The following is a 20,791-nucleotide window of genomic DNA, read 5'->3' on the forward strand; positions in this document are numbered from 1 at the left end:
GGAAATTGACACTGAGGGAGTTGGTGGGGTGGTTTGCGTGAGCTTGGTTACAAGAGGAAGGGATTTACTGGTCAGTGGACTGCTTCCGCTGTCACCCAAAGTTTTTGAACTTGTCACTGACTTATTATGAATGCGCTGCAGGTGACGTATAAGGGAGGATGTTCCGAGGTGGTTAACGTCCTTACCCCTACTTATTACAGCTTGACAAAGGGAACACACGGCTTGACACCTGTTGTCCGCATTTCTGGTGAAATACCTCCACACCGAAGAGCTGATTTTTTTGGTATTTTCACCTGGCATGTCAACGGCCATATTCCTCTATTGTCTATGTAACTATGTATGTATAAAGAAGAAAGAAAAAAAAACCACGGTTAGGTGGTATACAATTATGGACGGACTGCCTGCCGAGTGCAGACACAGAGGTAGCCACAGCCGTGAACTACCGTACTGTACTGTGTCTGCTGCTAATATAGACTGGTTGATAAAGAGATGTCTATGTAACTATGTATGTATAAAGAAGAAAGAAAAAAAAACCACGGTTAGGTGGTATACAATTATGGACGGACTGCCTGCCGAGTGCAGACACAGAGGTAGCCACAGCCGTGAACTACCGTACTTTACTGTGTCTGCTGCTAATATAGACTGGTTGATAAAGAGATGTCGTAGTAGTATGTATGTATAAAGAAAGAAAAAAAAACCACGGTTAGGTGGTATATACAATTATGGACGGGCTGCCGAGTGCCGAGTGCTAATATAGACTGGTTGATAAAGAGATGTCGTAGTAGTATGTATGTATAAAGAAAGAAAAAAAAACCACGGTTAGGTGGTATATACAATTATGGACGGGCTGCCGAGTGCCGAGTGCTAATATAGACTGGTTGATAAAGAGATGTCTATGTAACTATGTATGTATAAAGAAGAAAGAAAAAAAAACCACGGTTAGGTGGTATACAATTATGGACGGACTGCCTGCCGAGTGCCGACACAGAGGTAGCCACAGCCGTGAACTACCGCACTGTACTGTGTCTGCTGCTAATTTATAGACCGGTTGATAAAGAGATAGTATACTCGTAACTAGTATGTATGTATAAAGAAAGAAAAAAAAACCACGGTTAGGTGGTATATACAATTATGGACGGGCTGCCGAGTGCCGACACAGAGGTAGCCACAGCCGTGAACTACCGCACTGTACTGTGTCTGCTGCTAATATAGACTGGTTGATAAAGAGATAGTATACTCGTAACTAGTATGTATGTATAAAGAAAGAAAAAAAAACCACGGTTAGGTGGTATATACAATTATGGACGGGCTGCCGAGTGCCGACACAGAGGTAGCCACAGCCGTGAACTACCGCACTGTACTGTGTCTGCTGCTAATATAGACTGGTTGATAAAGAGATAGTATACTCGTAACTAGTATGACTATAAAGAAAGAAAAAAAAACCATGGTTAGGTGGTATATACAATTATGGACGGGCTGCCGAGTGCCGACACAGAGGTAGCCACAGCCGTGAACTACCGCACTGTACTGTGTCTGCTGCTAATATATAGACTGGTTGATAAAGAGATAGTATACTCGTAACTAGTATGTATGTATAAAGAAAGAAAAAAAAAACACGGTTAGGTGGTATATACAATTATGGACGGGCTGCCGAGTGCCGACACAGAGGTAGCCACAGCCGTGAACTACCGCACTGTACTGTGTCTGCTGCTAATATAGACTGGTTGATAAAGAGATAGTATACTCGTAACTAGTATGTATGTATAAAGAAAGAAAAAAAAACCACGGTTAGGTGGTATATACAATTATGGACGGGCTGCCGAGTGCCGACACAGAGGTAGCCACAGCCGTGAACTACCGCACTGTACTGTGTCTGCTGCTAATATAGACTGGTTGATAAAGAGATAGTATACTCGTAACTAGTATGTATGTATAAAGAAAGAAAAAAAAACCACGGTTAGGTGGTATATACAATTATGGACGGGCTGCCGAGTGCCGACACAGAGGTAGCCACAGCCGTGAACTACCGCACTGTACTGTGTCTGCTGCTAATATATAGACTGGTTGATAAAGAGATAGTATACTCGTAACTAGTATGTATGTATAAAGAAAGAAAAAAAAACCACGGTTAGGTGGTATATACAATTATGGACGGGCTGCCGAGTGCCGACACAGAGGTAGCCACAGCCGTGAACTACCGCACTGTACTGTGTCTGCTGCTAATATATAGTCTGGTTGATAAAGAGATAGTATACTCGTAACTAGTATGTATGTATAAAGAAAGAAAAAAAAACCACGGTTAGGTGGTATATACAATTATGGACGGGCTGCCGAGTGCCGACACAGAGGTAGCCACAGCCGTGAACTACCGCACTGTACTGTGTCTGCTGCTAATATAGACTGGTTGATAAAGAGATAGTATACTCGTAACTAGTATGACTATAAAGAAAGAAAAAAAAACCACGGTTAGGTGGTATATACAATTATGGTCGGGCTGCCGAGTGCCGACACAGAGGTAGCCACAGCCGTGAACTACCGCACTGTACTGTGTCTGCTGCTAATATAGACTGGTTGATAAAGAGATAGTATACTACTAATATTATATATACTGGTGGTCAGGTCACTGGTCACTAGTCACACTGGCAGTGGCACTCCTGCAGCAAAAGTGTGCACTGTTTAATTTTAATATAATATTATGTACTCCTGGCTCCTGCTATAACCTATAACTGGCACTGCAGTGCTCCCCAGTCTCCCCCACAATTATAAGCTGTGTGAGCTGAGCACAGTCAGATATATATATACATTGATGCAGCACACTGGGCTGAGCAGTGCACACAGATATGGTATGTGACTGAGTCACTGTGTGTATCATTTTTTTCAGGCAGAGAACGGATATATTAAATAAAACAAACAACTGCACTGTCTGGTGGTCACTGTGGTCGTCAGTCACTAAACTCTGCACTCTCTTCTACAGTATCACAGCCTCAGGTCAATCTCTCTCTCTCTCTCTCAACCCTAATCTAAATGGAGAGGACGCCAGCCACGTCCTCTCCCTATCAATCTCAATGCACGTGTGAAAATGGCGGCGACGCGCGGCTCCTTATATAGAATCCGAGTCTCGCGAGAATCCGACAGCGTCATGATGACGTTCGGGCGCGCTCGGGTTAACCGAGCAAGGCGGGAGGATCCGAGTCTGCTCGGACCCGTGAAAAAAACATGAAGTTCGTGCGGGTTCGGATTCAGAGAAACCGAACCCGCTCATCTCTAATATTTACAAGTTGTTTAAACCACACCAAAGTTTCAATGATAAACAGCACTTGTAGACAAATTCAGCAGTTTGGATTAAAACTGGATCAATTTGACTGAATTGTCACTTAATAAAGCATGACTCTACTGGAGATAACCCAGTTAACGTTTGTCTATAAGAAAATCACTCACTCTGAATTCCTTCACAGCACAGCTCAGTCCTCCTGCCTTGTTGACGAGCCAAAACAATTAGGACATTTCCAGTATCCTGAGAAGCTGCCCGGGCAGATCTACGATGCAGACACTCAGTGTAAATGGCAGTTTGGACCAAAAGCAAAACAGTGTGGCCTGAGTTTTGTTAAGGTGCGTGCACTGATAGACAGTCTTTGCAGTTTCCCAGCGGCAGGATACAGAAATAAGGGACCATAACCTTGTAATGCTATTTATAAGGATCACCCATTCTCCTCTATGTTAGCACATTTTGCATATTTTGCGTGAGTATTAAGCATGCATCTGCAATCACAAATGTATTTATTTTTTGCAGATTCTGAGATTTTTTCCCCAGATTTAAAGATTCCCCAATCCACCAATCTGTGCCCAGCCCCATACATGACATATTTTTCAGTGACTGGCAGATCATTTTCAGCAAATACAGATCTGATAATATTGAAAGGCTCATCAGTTTAGTCTGCAAATCTGCTGATTGCTACCATACACTAGCAATCTACAGCCCTAATTGATCTGTGAAATCCAGCGTGTTGGACAACCTGATTTAACAATCCCTATTGATTTTTGGTCTGAATGCATGAAACCCCATACATTGCAAATTTATTTGCACAGTCATCTGCAAAACGCCTAATTGACCCAGTTGATTGCTTATGTATGGGGGCCTTTACACAGACGGTATGCAGTCTTTACGCTAAAAAAAATATGTAAAAAAAATGTATCTGTCCATCACCTCAGTATTTTACTCTCCTGGCCAGTGGCGAAACTAGCGAGCGGTGGGCCCAGGTGCGACAAAATGCTTTGGGCCCCCCATCCCATCCAAGTCCACCCCCTCACCCCTGGAGAGGATCTGGTGAGGGGGACCTGCTCAGGGCCAGAGAAATGGATACCTAGCAACAGTGCCGTAACTAGACATTTTAGCACTGTGTGCAAGAAACGGCATCGGAGCCCCACCCCTGCATGCAAAACAGGGGCAGTGCGCGCCGTAGGCGCGCGCAAAAATACATAGTGGCGTGGCTTCGTGGGGAAGGGGTGTGGCCACAAAACAATACCAATTCATAAAATGGTGCACAGTAGTCTCCATTATTCAAATTACGCCGCACAGTAGCACCACTACACCAGGTAGAGACCCTTTTACACCTTACGGCGGACAGATTCCTCTTTTTACACATTACAACAGACAGTGTCCCCTTTTTACACATTACGGCAGACAGCGTCCCCCTTTATACACATAACGGCGGACAGCGTGCCCTTTTTACACATAGCGGCAGACAGCATGCACTTTTTACACATAACGGCAGACAGCGTGCCCTTGTTACACATAGCGGCAGACAGCATACACTTTTTACACATAACGGCAGACAGCGTGCCCTTGTTAAACATAGCGGCAGACAGCATACACTTTTTACACATAACGGCAGACAGCGTGCCCTTTTTACACATAACGGCAGACAGCGTCCCCTTTTTACACATTACGGCAGACAGTGTGCCCTTGTTACACATCACGGCAGACAGATTCCCCCTTTTTACACATCACGTCAGGCAAATTCACCCTTTTTACACATTGCGTCAGGCAGATTCCCCCTTTTTACACATTACGTCAGGCAGATTCCCCCTTTTTACACATTGCGGCAGGCAGATTCCCCCTTTTTACACATTGCGGCAAGCAGATTCCCACTTTTTACACATTGCGGCAGGCAGATTCCCCATTTTTACACATTACGTCAGGCAGATTCCCCCTTTTTACACATTGCGGCAAGCAGATTCCCATTTTTTACACATTGCGGCAGGCAGATTCCCCCTTTTTACACATTGCGGCAGGCATATTGCCCCTTTTTACACATTGCGGCAAGCAGATTCCCCCTTTTTACACATTGCGGAAGGCAGTCCCCCTTTTTGTACATGGAAAGAAAGAAAGAAAGAAAGAAAGAAAGAAAGAAAGAAAGAAAGAAAGAAAGAAAGAAAGAAAGAAAGAAAGAATAATTATACTTACCAACTTCGCTGGCTCAGGCTCCTCGGTGCAGCTTCTGGTCAGGATTCCCGGGCAGGAGAGAAGGTGGAGGAGGGAGGTGGAGGAGGGAGCCGCAGCAGCGCTGTGTTATTGGTGGAGGCGCTGCTGCTGCTGCCCCTCTGCTTCACTATAGGCTGTTCTCGGAAGACAGCCTATAGTGAAGCAGAGGGACAGCAGCAGCAGCAGCGCCTCAACCAGTAGTAAAGCGCTGCTGCGGCTCCCTCCTCCACCTCCCTCCTCCTCCTTCTCCCCCGTACTGCTGCGCTCCTCTCCTCTCTGTCCGGGCGGCTGTGTGCTGCGGGCAGCGGTTGCCCGCAGCACACAGCGGCATGTAATGAGTCAGTTTGACTCATTACATGCTTTGGGCCCCTGGACAGTGGCGGGCCCCAGTGCAACGCACTGGTTGCACTGGCGGTAGTTCCGCCTCTGCTCCTGGCCCTACACCTACATATCCTCTCACTAAGGATTTGTACACGTGTGGTTTGCATTCATGTACTTTCATGTCTTCAAGAAGGAAAGAAACATCTAAAACCAAAATTGAGGTTTCTAGAGCTTACACTTATATCAGAACCAGCAAAATATACATATATTTGGTATCCATATTCTAGAATAACTAGTCGGATAAATTGCTGGTGTGCACTCATTTCTTGAACAAAACATTTAAGAAGAAATACATTTCATATTCTGATATTTCTTATGCATATATTCAGTATAATATAAATCGATTTATTAAAATATGCTACCAAATTAAAGAACTTTCTGTCCCGAAAAAGAGCAATATATATGTATAGAGTGAAGGAATAGAAAATGTTTTTTAAAAGAGAATAAGTTCAAAATAGAGTGCGCTGGGTGTATAAAATCTATTTCATAAAGAGATGTGTTTGACACCACAGAGTAGTCAGATGGCATTGGTCAGTGTTGAATTTGCTTACCAGTTTATGAATATTTTATTGCTTATATAAAACAACCTTAGAGAAATCAGGGGCAGATGTATTAAGCCTGGAGAAGGGATAAAGAAGTGATAAAGCGGTGATAAATGCAAGGTGATAACACACCAGCCAATCACCTCCTAACTGTCAATTTACATATTGGATCTGATTGGCTGGTGCATTATCACCTTGCACTTATCACTGTTTTATCACTTCTTTATGCCTTCTCCAGGCTTAATATATCTGCCTCTCAGTCCAAGGAACAGAATAAAACAAACTGCTCAGACCCTACTGGAATGGGAAGCGGTTACGTGGCCGGCGCACGGGATCCCGGTAATCAGCAAACAGACGTCGGGATCCCAAGGACTCGCAAAGCTGCCAGCCATAATACTGGCTAACAGGGGCTCTTCCCACTTGTGGGTATCCATGACACCCATAGAGTGGGAATAGAACCTGTGGCGAGCGCCGCAAACCACGAGCCCTCAAAGGGCTTCGTTGAGCTCGCCCCCCCTGCCGGCATTCTGGTGGCCGGGATCCTGGCATTGGTATTCTGACCGCCGGGATCCTGTGCGCCGGCCCTGCAACCCCAACCCAGTCGAACATAACTTAATGCTTAAAAAATCGTATTCACTGGTTATATATTTGTAGTCATTGATACAAGTATCAGTTATTTGTTTAGCTACTTTACAGTACTCACCTCAATGTATAATCTTTATAGGACATATGCAAGTCTCTCTGGTGTCACAAATCCAGCCATAGGTGTGAAACAAAGTTCATGCCTGCAGCAGAGGGCACGGTCTGTGGCCTAAATATGGTAAGATAATCATTTGTTATAGGATTGATTTTTTTATTACAAGATATACTGTATAGCAAAGAATCTATTTGCTACCTTCAAAGAAATAATATTCTACAATCAATAGATTACATGGAACAATAACAATTTACATGGCAATTACATTCCGGACACAACCCTCTATTATATGTTCTAGATTATAAACTGGTTATTGATGCTGAGTCCTATTGCTGGCTGCAGCCATTGAGTTTGCATGTCTGATTTGTCTTCTATGTATATATCTTTACATTTATTTTTGATGAGCAATAATATTCTAAACTATTTCCTTACTCTTAAATGAACACAGTGGTGCCGAAGGGGCCAGTGCGTGAGATTTGGAGACCATGGACCAAGACCTGTTAATGGAGGGTGGTCGGACTGGTCGGACTGGTCAGAGTGTTCCAGAGACTGCGGTGCCGGGGTGATGTTTCAGGAGAGGTTCTGCAACAACCCACTGTAAGGATCCAATTTACTATCTTCATTCATAATCTTCATTTTAGGATTAATGACAGCACTAATTCATCAATTCTAAGCGTTAATTAAACTTTCCTTATGTTCTAGACCTCAGTATGGAGGGAAATACTGCCAGGGCTCAAGCCGTATTTATCAGATCTGTAATGTCCAAGCTTGTCCGCCTAGCAGTGTGGACTTCCGGGGCCAGCAATGTGCGGAATACAACAGCAAGCCATTCAGAGGGTGGTACTACAAATGGAAACCATACACTAAAGTGGAAGGTGAGCCGCACAAAGGGGAAAGAAGACTTGCTGCTTAATTGTGGTGGAACCGTTTCTTTTTCTATAGACAATACACAGGGCTTGGTCTGAGTCGAACGCAGCAGCGTCTGTGCCTGGCTGTCTTTCTGCTAATGTATGCTACAACCTCCTTCTCTGGTGTACATCCATGCGGCTAAACATGCAGGGACTGAGACGTCCACTTTTACCTCCCGTGCATGTAAAACAGCTTGGTGTGTCCTTATACGACACAGTTGGTTGTGCCATCAAAACTTGCACCAGCCCTGTGACAGGTGCAGTGTCTTTATCTGACCATGGCCTCCTATTCTTACACTGTGCATCTATGAACACAGATTCCTGTATTGACACGCCCACACCATTCCCAGAACACGCCCACTGACACTCCCAGAGCATGCCCACTGTCACTACCAGAACATGCCCACTGACACTCCCAGAATACGCCCACTGACACTCCCAGAACATGCCCACTGACACTCTCAGAACACGCCCACCACTTCCAGAACACGCCCTCTGATACTACCAGAACAAGCTCACTGACACTCCCAAAACACGCTCACTGACACTCCCAGAACACGCCCACTGACACTCCCAGAACATGCCCACTGAACAGACCATTTTTGCATGCACTATTATCCACCTCCCAGGGACACTCATCACTATTCCACAACATTTCTGATACCGTTTGTGCCGACAGCCCTGTGTAACGCATGTGCTGTAGGGGATGTCAGCAATTTTTGCCCATGCGCAGCTGCATAAAATCTCTCAACTATGGGCATTGCATGCAGCTCATAATCAGGGGCCCCAATGTCTATCAGTAAATGCTGATCACTGGTCCTTATCAACAGAAATCACCAGCAAGTCACATTATATATAAATACCTGCTTCAGATAGGGATACAGCAACTGGCTTTATCTCCCTGTTTATAGATTTAAAATGGCCCAGTATGCTTAGCTTGCTATTGTGTGCCACTAGCAGGGGACCCTCATGTTACTGTCCCCCTGTTTATTGGCAAACAGCAGAGGCAGTTTAGGGGAAAAGGATACAGGCTTTTAAGCTAAGATTTAAGAATTAAGGCCCTCATTCCGAGTTGATCGCTCGCTAGCTGCTTTTAGCAGCAGTGCAAACGCTAAGCTGCCGCCCTCTGGGAGTGTATCTTAGCTTAGCAGAAGTGCGAACGAAAGGATCGCAGCGCTGCTACAAAAAAAAATTGTGCAGTTTCAGAGTAGCTCGAGACTTACTCCTAGCTAGCGATCACTTCAGTCTGTTTAGTTCCTGTTTTGACGTCACAAACACACCCTGCGTTCGACCAGCCTCCTGCTTTTTTATCTGGCACGCCGGCGTTTTTACACACACTCCCCGAAAATGGGCAGTTACCACCCATAAACACCCACTTCCTGTCAATCACTCTGCGTCCAGCAGTGCGACTGAAAAGCGTCGCTAGACCTTGTGTGAAACTGCATCGGCTTTTGTGAAAGTACGACACGCGAGCGCAGTGCACACCATACGCATGCGCAGAATTGCCATTTTTTTACCTGATCGCTGCGCAGCGAACTAAAGCAGCTAGCGATCAACTCGGAATGAGGGCCAAAGTGTCTGTTACCCTTTCTGCTAGACAAGATCGCTGATAAAGCCTGCCATTTGATATCACTCGGCAGGACCACATTTCATTGTTGCACCATGCAGCTGCGGTATGCCTTGCGGTTTAGCAAACCACTGCTTGATAAATGGGACGACATTTTGAGACCTTGAAAATGTATTTGATGTTTTCTCTTTAGTAAATGTCATGGTTTGCAAACAGCACATTTGACAGCATACAAACCCAGGGGCGGATCCAGAAGAAAATGATAGGGGGGGCACCATGGAAGGGGCAAGTACATTTGCGTGCGGCTTCGGTGCATGTGAGGTGGCGCTTCTTATACAATGCCCACAGTTGTAGCGCTCATTATGCAATGTCCACTGTACTGGTAGTGCCCCTTATATAGACCCCATAGTAGTGGTGCCCCTTATGCAATGCCCGTATTGCCCCCAGTAGTAATGTTGCCTGTAGTAATGCCCCCAGTCATTATGCCCCCAGTGGTAATTCCCCTGCAGTCATGACCCCAGTAGTTTACCCCTGCCCCCTTTAGTTTAGCCTCCCAGTGGTAATGCCCCCAGTAGTTTAGCCACCAGTAGTAATGCCCCCATGTAGTTTGCCCCATTGTAGTTTAGTCCCTGTAGTTATGCCCCCTTGTAGCTTAGCCTTCAGTAGTAATGCCCCCAGTAGTTTGGCCCCTGTAGTTATCCCCCAGTAGTTTGGCCCCTGTAGTTAAGCCCCCAGTAGTTTGGCTCCCCTGTAGTTTAGCCCCCAAGTAGTAATGCCCCTGTAGTTAAGCCGCCAGTAGTAATGCCCCTGTAGTTACGCCGCCAGTAGTTGGCACCTTTGTAGTTGGCCCCCAGTAATAGTCCCCCAGTAGTTTGCCCCCAGTAGATGCCACCCAGTAATAATGTCCCCCAGCAGTTTGCCCCCAGTAGATACCCCCCAGTAATAATGTCCTCCAGTAGTTTGCCCCCAGTAGTAATGCCCCTTATAAGTTTGCCACCAATAGATGACCTCCCAGTAGTAATGCCCCCAGTAGATGCCCCCCAGTAAAAATGTCCCCCAGTAGCTGCCCCCAATAGATGACCCCCCAGTAGTAATGCCCCCAGTAGATACCCCCCAGTAATAATGCCCCAGTAGCTGCCCCAATAGATGACCCCCCAGTAATAATGCCCCCTACGAGTTTGCCCCAATAGATGACCCCCCTGTAGTAATGCCCCCAGTAGATGGCCCCCAGTAAAAATGTCCCCCAGTAGCTGCCCCCTATAGATGACCCCTCAGTAGTGATGCCCCCAGTAGATGCCCCCCAGTTATAATGCCCCCAGTAGTTTGCCCCCCCAGTAGTAATGCCCCTTGTTGATGCCCCCCAGTAGTAATGTCCCCCGTAGTTTGCCCCCAGGAGAAGCCCCCGCTGCATTAAGGAAGAAAAAAACATACTTACCGAGCCCCGTTCCCGCGCCGCTGCAGTCCTCCTCCTCCCTGGGCGTCCGCTCCTCAGCACTATGAGAGAGACGTCATGACTGACGTCTCTCCCATAGCGCACAGTGACAGCGCCGGAAGCCGGAGCTCAGTACTGAGCTCCTGCCTCCGGCTATCGCTGTGCAGGGAGACAAGCGCCCGCTGGTAACACAATCTCAGCGGGCGCCCGTCATCTCCCTGTGCGGCGCCGGGGGAGAACGGGGGAGCGCAGGGGGAGAACAGGGGACGGAGGCCATAAATGACAGGGGGGGCATGGGCCCGAGGTCCCCCCCCCCCCCTGGATCCGCCACTGTACAAACCCATCTCTTTGTCAAATTGCAATTTAGTAAATGACATCCTCTGGGACAGATTTGTTTAGCCATAGTGGCTTAGTGCATTATGGTGGTCATTCCGAGTTGTTAGCGCGCTAGCAGTTTTTAGCAGCCATGCAAAAGTTATGCCGCCTCCCACTGGGAGTGTATTTTAGCTTAGCAAAAGTGTGAACGAAAGGATCGCAGGGCGGCGGCATAATTTTTTTTGTGCAGTATTAGAATAGGTCAATACCTACTCAGCGCTTGCGATGTCTTCAGACTGGTCAGTTCCTGTTTTGACGTCATGAACACGCCCTGCTTTCGCCCAGCCATGCCTGCGTTTTTCCTGGCATGCCTGCATTTTTTCGAACACTCCCTAAAAACGGTCAGTTGACACCCAGAAACACCCACTTCATGTCAATCACTCTGCGGCCAGCAGTGTGACTGAAAAGCTTCGCTAGACCTTGTGTGAAACTACATTGTTTGTTGTAAAATTACTTTGCGCGTGCGCATTGCACCGCATACGCATGCGCAGAAGTGCCGTTTTTTTAATCATAGATGCACAGCGAACGAAAACAGCTAGCGATCAACTCGGAATGACCCCCCATGTTGGGTCTGATATAGAAACATTGGCAGGTTACTATTTCCAGTCGTAGCCAACGTGGATAGTAATTCAACAAATGTTGGGAAGACATGTAAGAACCAGAAATAAACATGTGTTGACCATTTGTGTGTCGACCGTTGTCATGTTGACCTTTTGAGCCTGTTGACCTTAGCACTGTCGGCCTTTTGTACCGGTCGACCATATGGTGTTGACTGTCAAACTAGACACTGTGGGGTAAATTTACTAAAGCTTCTAAAACAAAGAATTTGTGATGTCGGCCGTAGCAACCGATACGACTCTGTCTATCATTTCTCTATTGCCTTTTAAAAAATTATATACAGCATCTGATTGGTTGCTATGGGCAACATCACCAATTCTCTATTTTAGAAGGTTTAGTGAATTTACCCCTGTCTAGCTATCATCCGGATACCATTGCGTCAGGGAAGACTGATGGCGGTGCAAGCAGAATCAGCCTACTATAACTTGCCAAAAAATGAAGTGGGCAGCTCCCACCTACAGTAATTAATTCTAGCCCTCAGTGTTTTCCACTGTTAAAATCATTGGTATTATGCATTAATACTTATTTAGATAGACTAGACATCAATAGTTATTTTATGTTTTCCAGAGGAGAATATCTGCAAACTATACTGTACAGCTGAAGATTTTGACTTTTTCTTTGCCTTATCAAATAAAGTAAAAGACGGAACGCCATGCTCTGCGAATGGATTCGACATTTGTATCGATGGAAACTGTGAGGTAACAACCTACAGGATTAAATAAGTTGTATGCGCTCAGATAATTTTAATAATTTGGTGTGCCTATGCACAGCTTTAACTAAGTAGCCTTGCTTTATTCGTTGTAGCTTAGGTCTGTGCTTTTCAGTTTCTGTCTTTATATCATCAAGCAGATCTGTTAGTTTCCATTGTCCTGTGATCCAACAGCTCTGCTATGCTCTGCATTGGTAACAATTGCACCCCTGCTTTGTGTCTTATTTCAGGGGGGGAAAACAAACAACTAATTTGACTATGCTATAAAGACATGGCTGAAAGCACTACAAAAAAGGGAAGCAAAAGATTTCAGTAAAAGTTGCCAAAGGACAACACCTTGACTTGCGGACACAACAAGAAGTGCTCATGGGGGCATATGTAATAGGGTCCGAGTTTGCCGGAGGTGCGGGATACTGGATGATCTCAGACGTTTTTTTAAACGGGAAATCATTTAAAAGGCATGGTTATGCCTTGTACAATATAATAACAATAGCGCTAGAGAGCTGAATATATATGTTTAAAAGATTTTTATACAAATTTATTGATACATAAAACATAACTCAAAATGTTGTAACATTATAAGAACAGCACTGCGTTTAAATAGAATGTTGTTTTAGCGGTCTGCGTCCTGGGCTTATGTAGAACCAGGTCGTGATATTACTCACTACTCTATACACCTCACATATCTTATTGTATCACTGCCTCCTGTTGTTGGTTTTTCTTTTTCTTTTTCTTAGGGTTCTAGGAGTTTATGTAGGCTACGTTGAGGTCTACTAGTTGGAGTTGTAATTGCTAAATAGCTGGGGAGAAAAAACAAAAAATGTTTAATGTGTGAATTATACCCTGTTACAGACATTAGTTCTTTCTTATACTGTGAGCTTGGTAACAAAATGGGAGCAATTATACATGTGCTGTACTGTATCCTGTGTACGGAGCCCATGCATGCTCTAAACTGTTGTATTGCTTATCCTGTACTACCGGATTCCTCATGTACAATGCTATGTCTGTATTGTTGATCCTTTTTCGAATAAAAACGCTCTATTTAAAAAAATAGAATGTTGTTTGCATAAGATGCAGCTGAAATTGATTGCACATAGGCTGGGATTAGTGCATCAAGTTCATCTATTTGGTATGCCACAATCCAAGATCAATGATTGTGCAAGATGGAAATAATTACCAACTTGTTGGAACTGAAGACCTTTTCACTGCTTGTTTATGGAATCCAACTGGTCCAATTCAAAGCACAGGACTGTTTGCAGATGTCCAATCGCAAAGTAGTTCCTTTATCTGACTTCTAGGCTTTCTTTATGATGAATAAGATGAATGATTGTATAGATACAATGCCCAGTTCCTCCACCAACGCGTTTCACTGCTTGCCACAGCTTTTTCAAGGTGATATAGACCAGTGATGCCCTTTATATAGCAGTGCTGATGCCCCATGCTTTACAGGCGATGTAAATTCAATTAATTCATACAATATTAAAATTAAAATATATTAAGCTCTACAGTAATAGTGATAGACCTCTTTAGTATGAATTTTCAATATAAATCTAATTTGTGGCTCCCAAATGTTTAAAATAAATTAGAAATCTGAGAAGCCGGTTCCCGGTCACATGATCGTGGGACCTGCTTATGCCTTGTTAATGATTGCCCCTTTAAAAAAATGTTGGAGACTGGCCAGCATTCCGCTTCTCCAGCAAACTTGGACCCTATAACATATGCCCCCATGGTGTGAAACCATATTTCTACACTTGCAATATAAAGCAGATTATTTCTGTGTACTAGAGTAAATAATAGTAATGCTTATATTATCTCCCAGACCCCAGGGTCCAGGAAGATTCCTAACATAGGGGGTAATTCAGATCTGATAGCAGCAGCAAATTTGTTAGCTAATAGGCAAAATCATGTGCAGGTGGGGAAGATATAACATTTGCAGAGAGATTTATATTGTTTCTGTGCAGGGTAAATACTGACTGTTTTCTTTTTACACTGCAATTTAGATACCAGTTTGAACACACCACACCCAAATCTAACTCTCTATGCACATGTTATATCGGGTGGTATTCAGTATACCGGTTGTTGGGAGCCTGGCGCACAGTATACTGGCGCAGAAATCCCGACAACCGGCATACCGACACCTTTTTTCCCTCTTGGGGGTCCACGACCCCCCTGGAGGGAGAATAGATAGCTTGGCGCGCGTAGCGCGCCACTGTGCATGCAGTGTGGCGAGTGCAGCAAGCCCGCAAGGGGCTCATTTGCGCTCACCCCGCTGTCGGCATACCGACGCCGGTATGCTGGCCGCCGGGGACACGGCTGCCGGCAACTCATACTACACCCGTTTTATCTGCCCCCCCTGCAGTGCACATGGTTTTGCCCATTAGCTAACAAATTTGCTGCTGTGATCATATCTGAATTAGGCCCATAGTGGATAGTAAACTTTCTCATCCAATTGTGGTGTATATCTATAATGAACAATTTGAGCCACACGAGTAAAAAATTCAGATATTTTAAATATAAAAATGTGGAAAAAATGAACAGCTTACCTAAAATTTCAACCAGGACCAGTAATCACTAATATCCACTATATCCACGTTCATGATGTGTAGCCGAGATCCATAGGGGCTTAATTAGGCAGATCATGGGGTATTAGTGTGTAACTACTGGTACTTATTTAAGGGCTTTATCTTGAAGGATTTATAGGCTTGCAAATTTAACGTAAATTTAAGATTATAGTTATGCTGTAGTCAGTGTTTATATTTTTATTCTTTCTTTGGCAAATTTTTTTAATAATATATAGATGCCGCTCTCTATACTTTGTAGGTGCAATAGTATTAATGGCCTGCATTAAAAAATACAGCCAAAAGGCTACTAACACATACCTTTGAGTGACTTTACGCATGTTATTTGCAAAATGCTCACATTTAGGGGCATATTTATCAAATATTATTTGTGGGATGTTCCACAAAAACGTTACCCGCTAATATTAGGTATCCACAGAATGTACTAGGGAGGGACTGCAGCAGATATCAGCCCCCCCCCTAGCTTTCTCTGGGGTCCAGAGGGTGTGATACCTAATGCCGGCAATGGAATGCCGGCTGTCACATGACCGACTGCGGCATCCCGACTTTTCGAATGCCGACAGGGAACAGGGTAATTAATTTAACCCTCTCCTGCTCCCTACCCTGACTCACCTGGGGTGGGGGCTAGGGCTTAGATAATGGGGGTGGTGGCTACGGCTAAGTCACAGGGAGTGGCGGTTAGGGCTAAGACTCGGGGGCTAGGGGAGGTGGCGGCTATGGCTAACTCCCCCTCTAGTGCCTAACCCTAACCCCCCCGGACACTAACCCTCACCCCAATACTTACCTTCGGGGCGTTGGTAGTTGGTGTTTCAGCACCGGGATTCCATTTGGTATCGGGATTCCGTTGTCGGTCACATGACCACCGGTATCCAGACCTCCGTGATGCTGACCGCATTCCTCTCCAGATGGCATTATTCTATAGTAGCCTACTGTATGGGCTACAATCTCAAAAAAAGATCTGCTTCTCCGGCCACCCCTGGTCACGCATGCGCCAGATAACGGTTGCGCATGTACAGTATGTGCCAGGGACCCAAACTGGGAAGCCAGGACAGGCTATTATCGGAGTCTCCTGGTAAAAGAACATTAATAAATTCATGTGAAAATATTTATTTTCACTTAGTGAATTTTGGTGAAAACTATCACCTCCACATTAAAAGTATGATTGTGAGATTTACGATACCTTAGCAGATTGCTACTGCGGAACCTTATTTTTCCTTTATTTACACATAAAAAGCTCATCCCCAGAATTCAGTATATTTGTTTCTATTTCCTAATGTGCTGAAATGAACTTTCATTTTCCCCTGACTGCTTCTGGGTCCGCTGATCTGAACATTCCTCAGCCTTGTAATAACATCATTGCAGAGAAACACCAAGTTTATCCAATACTGAAACACAAAACTACTGTTAGCCGTCAAAAAAAAAAAAAAAAGATGTCTATTTCACATTAACCACAGAACAGCTTTTAACTAAGTATTTAATTAATTGCTTGCATTTAGTTTTCTATTTTCTGTAATGGTGTAAAATATCATCTTACGGAATGTACCGTACAAGCGAGAGAGTGGATTTTAATTTCAGTCTGTCTCAGCCGCAGTATGAAATTATCTCTCTGCATCCTGTGATACGATACGTTCCAACATTCACAATTTCCTAACACAGGTTTCATTTCTGTAATTCCGGTGCCAGCTTGTAGGGTGCGATCATGTTCTTGGATCAAAAGCAACTTTGGATGCCTGTGGGGTTTGTAAAGGTGATAATTCAACATGCAAGTTTTACAGAGGACAGTATATGAACCATCACAAAACTAACGGTAAGCATTTTGTAATGCTCTGGAATAGGGATATTTTTTCCTCAATACTTCCTCAAGCTCACAGCAGATTTCTATTGTTTTCAGTGGGGGATAGGATATCAAATATACCATATGGCACAATATTCTATCGCGGTCTATTTGCCAAGTAATCCTTCTGTGCATTAAGGCCCTCATTCCGAGTTGTTCGCTCGGTATTTTTCATCGCATCGCAGTGAAAATCCGCTTATACGCATGCGCAAAGTTCGCACTGCGACTGCGCCAAGTAACTTTACTATGAAGAAAGTATTTTTACTCACGGCTTTTTCTTCGCTCCGGCGATCGTAATGTGATTGACAGGAAATGGGTGTTACTGGGCGGAAACACGGCGTTTCAGCGGCGTGTGGCTGAAAACGCTACCGTTTCCGGAAAAAACGCAGGAGTGGCCGGGGAAACGGTGGGAGTGCCTGGGCGAACGCTGGGTGTGTTTGTGACGTCAACCAGGAACGACAAGCACTGAAATGATCGCACAGGCAGAGTAAGTCTGGAGCTACTCTGAAACTGCTAAGTAGTTAGTAATCGCAATATTGCGAATACATCGGTCGCAATTTTAAGAAGCTAAGATTCACTCCCAGTAGGCGGCGGCTTAGCGTGTGTAACTCTGCTAAATTCGCCTTGCGACCGATCAACTCGGAATGAGGGCCTAAATTTCTCTAAAACCATTTATTTGCTGAAATCTTTATATTATCGGTGTATAAAAGTAAATACAGATGTTTGTAACTTTGTAATAGAAATTTAGAACTGATTACTCTAGGCACAAACCTAGGGGCATTTTTGGGGCAGAAATGTACTGTCCATTCTGATTTCTTTATTACCGTATATACTCGAGTATAAGCCGACTTTTTCAGCACTTTTTTTTGTGCTGAAAAAGCCACCTCGGCTTATACTCGAGTCAGTGCAGTGACAGGGAGTGCAGTGTGAAGGAGGGACACGGAGGGCACAGCGCGCGGCTCTCCTGTGTCCCTCCTGCATCTTCGGCGGCAGCGGCGGGTCTATTAAAGGAAGTACCCGTTCGTGACCTCTGATCACGAACCGGCACTTCCTTTAATAGACCCGCCGCGGGATCGACGGAGGGGTAAGTAACAGCACTGGGGGAGCATATTTGGCACTTGGGGAGGGGGCATATCTGGCAGCAGCATGAGGGGCATATCTGGCAGCAGCATGAGGGGCATATCTGGCAGCAGCATGAGGGCATATCTGGCAGCAGCATGAGGGGCATATCTGGCAGCAGCATGAGGGCATATCTGGCAGCAGCATGAGGGCATATCTGGCAGCAGCATGAGGGCATATCTGGCAGCAGCATGAGGGCATATCTGGCAGCAGCATGAGGGGCATATCTGGCAGCAGCATGAGGGGCATATCTGGCACTATGAGGGGCATATCTGGCAGCAGCATGAGGGGCATATCTGGCAGCAGCATGAGGGCATATCTGGCAGCAGCATGAAGGGCATATCTGGCAGCAGCATGAGGGGCATATCTGGCAGCAGCATGAGGGGCATATCTGGCAGCAGCATGAAGGGCATATCTGGCAGCATGAGGGCATATCTGGCAGCAGCATGAGTGGCATATCTGGCACTATGAGGGGCATATCTGGCAGCAGCATGAAGGGCATATCTGGCAGCAGCATGAGGGGCATATCTGGCAGCATGAGGGCATATCTAGCAGCAGCATGAGGGGCATATCTGGCAGCAGCATGAAGGGCATATCTGGCAGTATGAGGGCATATCTGGCAGCAGCATGAGGGCATATCTGGCACTATGAGGGGCATATCTGGCAGCAGCATGAAGGGCATATCTGGCAGCAGCATGAGGGGCATATCTGGCAGCAGCATGAGGGGCATATCTGGCAGCAGCATGAAGGGCATATCTGGCAGCATGAGGGCATATCTTGCACATCTGGCACTGTGGGGCATATTTGGCAGCATGAGGGCATATCTGGCACATCAGGCACTGTGGGGCATATTTGGCAGTATGAGGGCACATCTAGCACTGTGGGCCATATCTGGCACTGTGGGGGCATATCTGGCAGTATGAGGGCATATCTGGCACTGTGGGGTTATATCTGGCAGTATGAGGGCATATCTGGCACTGTGGGGGCATATCTGGCACTGAGGGCTGTGTACGGCTAGAGCTGCATTTCCCACCCTAGGCTTATACTCGAGTCAATAAGTTTTCCCAGGTATTTGTGGTAAAATTAGGTGCCTCGGCTTATATTCGGGTCGACTTATACTCGAGTATATACGGTACATTTTACTCTTTTTTTTCTTTTGTGCATTTTGTGCAACTACTGTAGCTATGTGTATCAGTGGCGTCACCGGGTGTGGTGACACCCGGTGCACACCCTTCATATCCCAGCACGCCGGGGGGTGCGTTCGCGGCAAAAAGGGGGCGTGACCGCTAACAAAGGGGGCGTGGTCTCGCAAGGTCATCACTCCGGGGGCGTGCCCAGCATCTCCGGAGATGCTGGGCTGTACCGGGCTGCCCCTGGAGACTCTGCTATGACAGAAGCCGGGTGCTGTAGCAGAATTTCGCACTGCATCGCTCGGCTCCTGTCACTGCGGAGGAGCCCACGGTGTGGTGTACCCCTTCTAGACGTCACGCCTGGGTGCGGGCCGCACCACCCGCACCAGGCTTGTGACACCACTGATGTGTATCTACTAAAAACAACAAAAGTGGGTTTGTACAGAGGGGCTTATACAGTAACACAACTTATCTACAATATATTCGCTTGTAAAAAAGGCAGCATCAACTCCAAGAGCGATGCTTCCCTCCAATGATCGCATGCATAGCTGCCTTTAGTAACACCACATGCATGTAGATTTTAGCAGAAAACATCTTTCCCGATAAGTGCTGTCCTTTGCGGTGTGAAGACATCTGGGTTTGTGACCCGGGAGTACTTCTGCGCATGCGACGTATGATGCACACATCGCAGGAGACACTGGGAGGGATCTGATTGCATCCCTCAGTGCAAAACGTAAAAAGTAGCCCACATGCTTCTACTGGGTAACACCATCGAATGACTGCGTTACCCAATGGGTCAAAGCTATCTAATGACTGCGTTACCCAATAGGTCAAAATGTATCCCATTTCAGAGCTTGGTGCATATGTGAAAAGCGGGCAAACCTCCGAAACTGCATTTTTTTTAGAGATTTGACCGCAAAATGCCCTTTGATGCATCCCACCCAAAGAATGAACTGTACCTCTTACCATACTTTCCTGTGTAAGGTCCATGTAAAACGCGCTGGTCCTCTGTAAAGGCATGTCCCAGCCCATAACACTGCAACACTATGATGAGAGTCCTCGAGGGGCGGCCAACTGGTCACATGAAGTAACATCAAGAAATAGTAATGCTTTGGCATTGAACAACTTCACATAATCCCAAACTAAAGGTGCCCATACACTAGACGACCTGTAAACTTTGCATTCTCGTTAACGATTTCCCTTGAACTCCCCCGGCAGCTCCCCGGCAGTCCTGGGCAAATGATAAAGTACAATACACATAATATATCTTAAGATCTGGGAGTAGCCACATCCAGGAGCATGCTGTGGTTGAATATAGCCTCAGATCTGCCCTGCAGCAGGGAAGATCAGAAGCTCCGACCAACGACCAGTGGGACTGCGCATCGTGAACGCTATTATTCACAGACACTGAACGATCT

At 45.7% G+C, this 20,791-nt stretch overlaps 1 protein-coding gene across 1 annotated transcript in view; it reads left to right on the forward strand.

The window, feature by feature from the left end:
- Positions 1–20,791, forward strand: part of ADAMTS18 (ADAM metallopeptidase with thrombospondin type 1 motif 18) — a 168,920-nt gene that overhangs the window by 102,985 nt on the left and 45,144 nt on the right. Inside the window, exons 10-15 of the mRNA XM_063945394.1 lie at positions 3,456–3,609; positions 7,130–7,225; positions 7,551–7,699; positions 7,805–7,977; positions 12,570–12,700; positions 16,974–17,097. Coding sequence (XP_063801464.1) covers positions 3,456–3,609; positions 7,130–7,225; positions 7,551–7,699; positions 7,805–7,977; positions 12,570–12,700; positions 16,974–17,097 — 827 coding nt within the window. The remainder of the gene's footprint in view (positions 1–3,455; positions 3,610–7,129; positions 7,226–7,550; positions 7,700–7,804; positions 7,978–12,569; positions 12,701–16,973; positions 17,098–20,791) is intronic.

The sequence above is a fragment of the Pseudophryne corroboree genome, chromosome 11 (assembly GCF_028390025.1).
Source record: "Pseudophryne corroboree isolate aPseCor3 chromosome 11, aPseCor3.hap2, whole genome shotgun sequence".
Lineage (NCBI taxonomy): Eukaryota > Metazoa > Chordata > Amphibia > Anura > Myobatrachidae > Pseudophryne > Pseudophryne corroboree.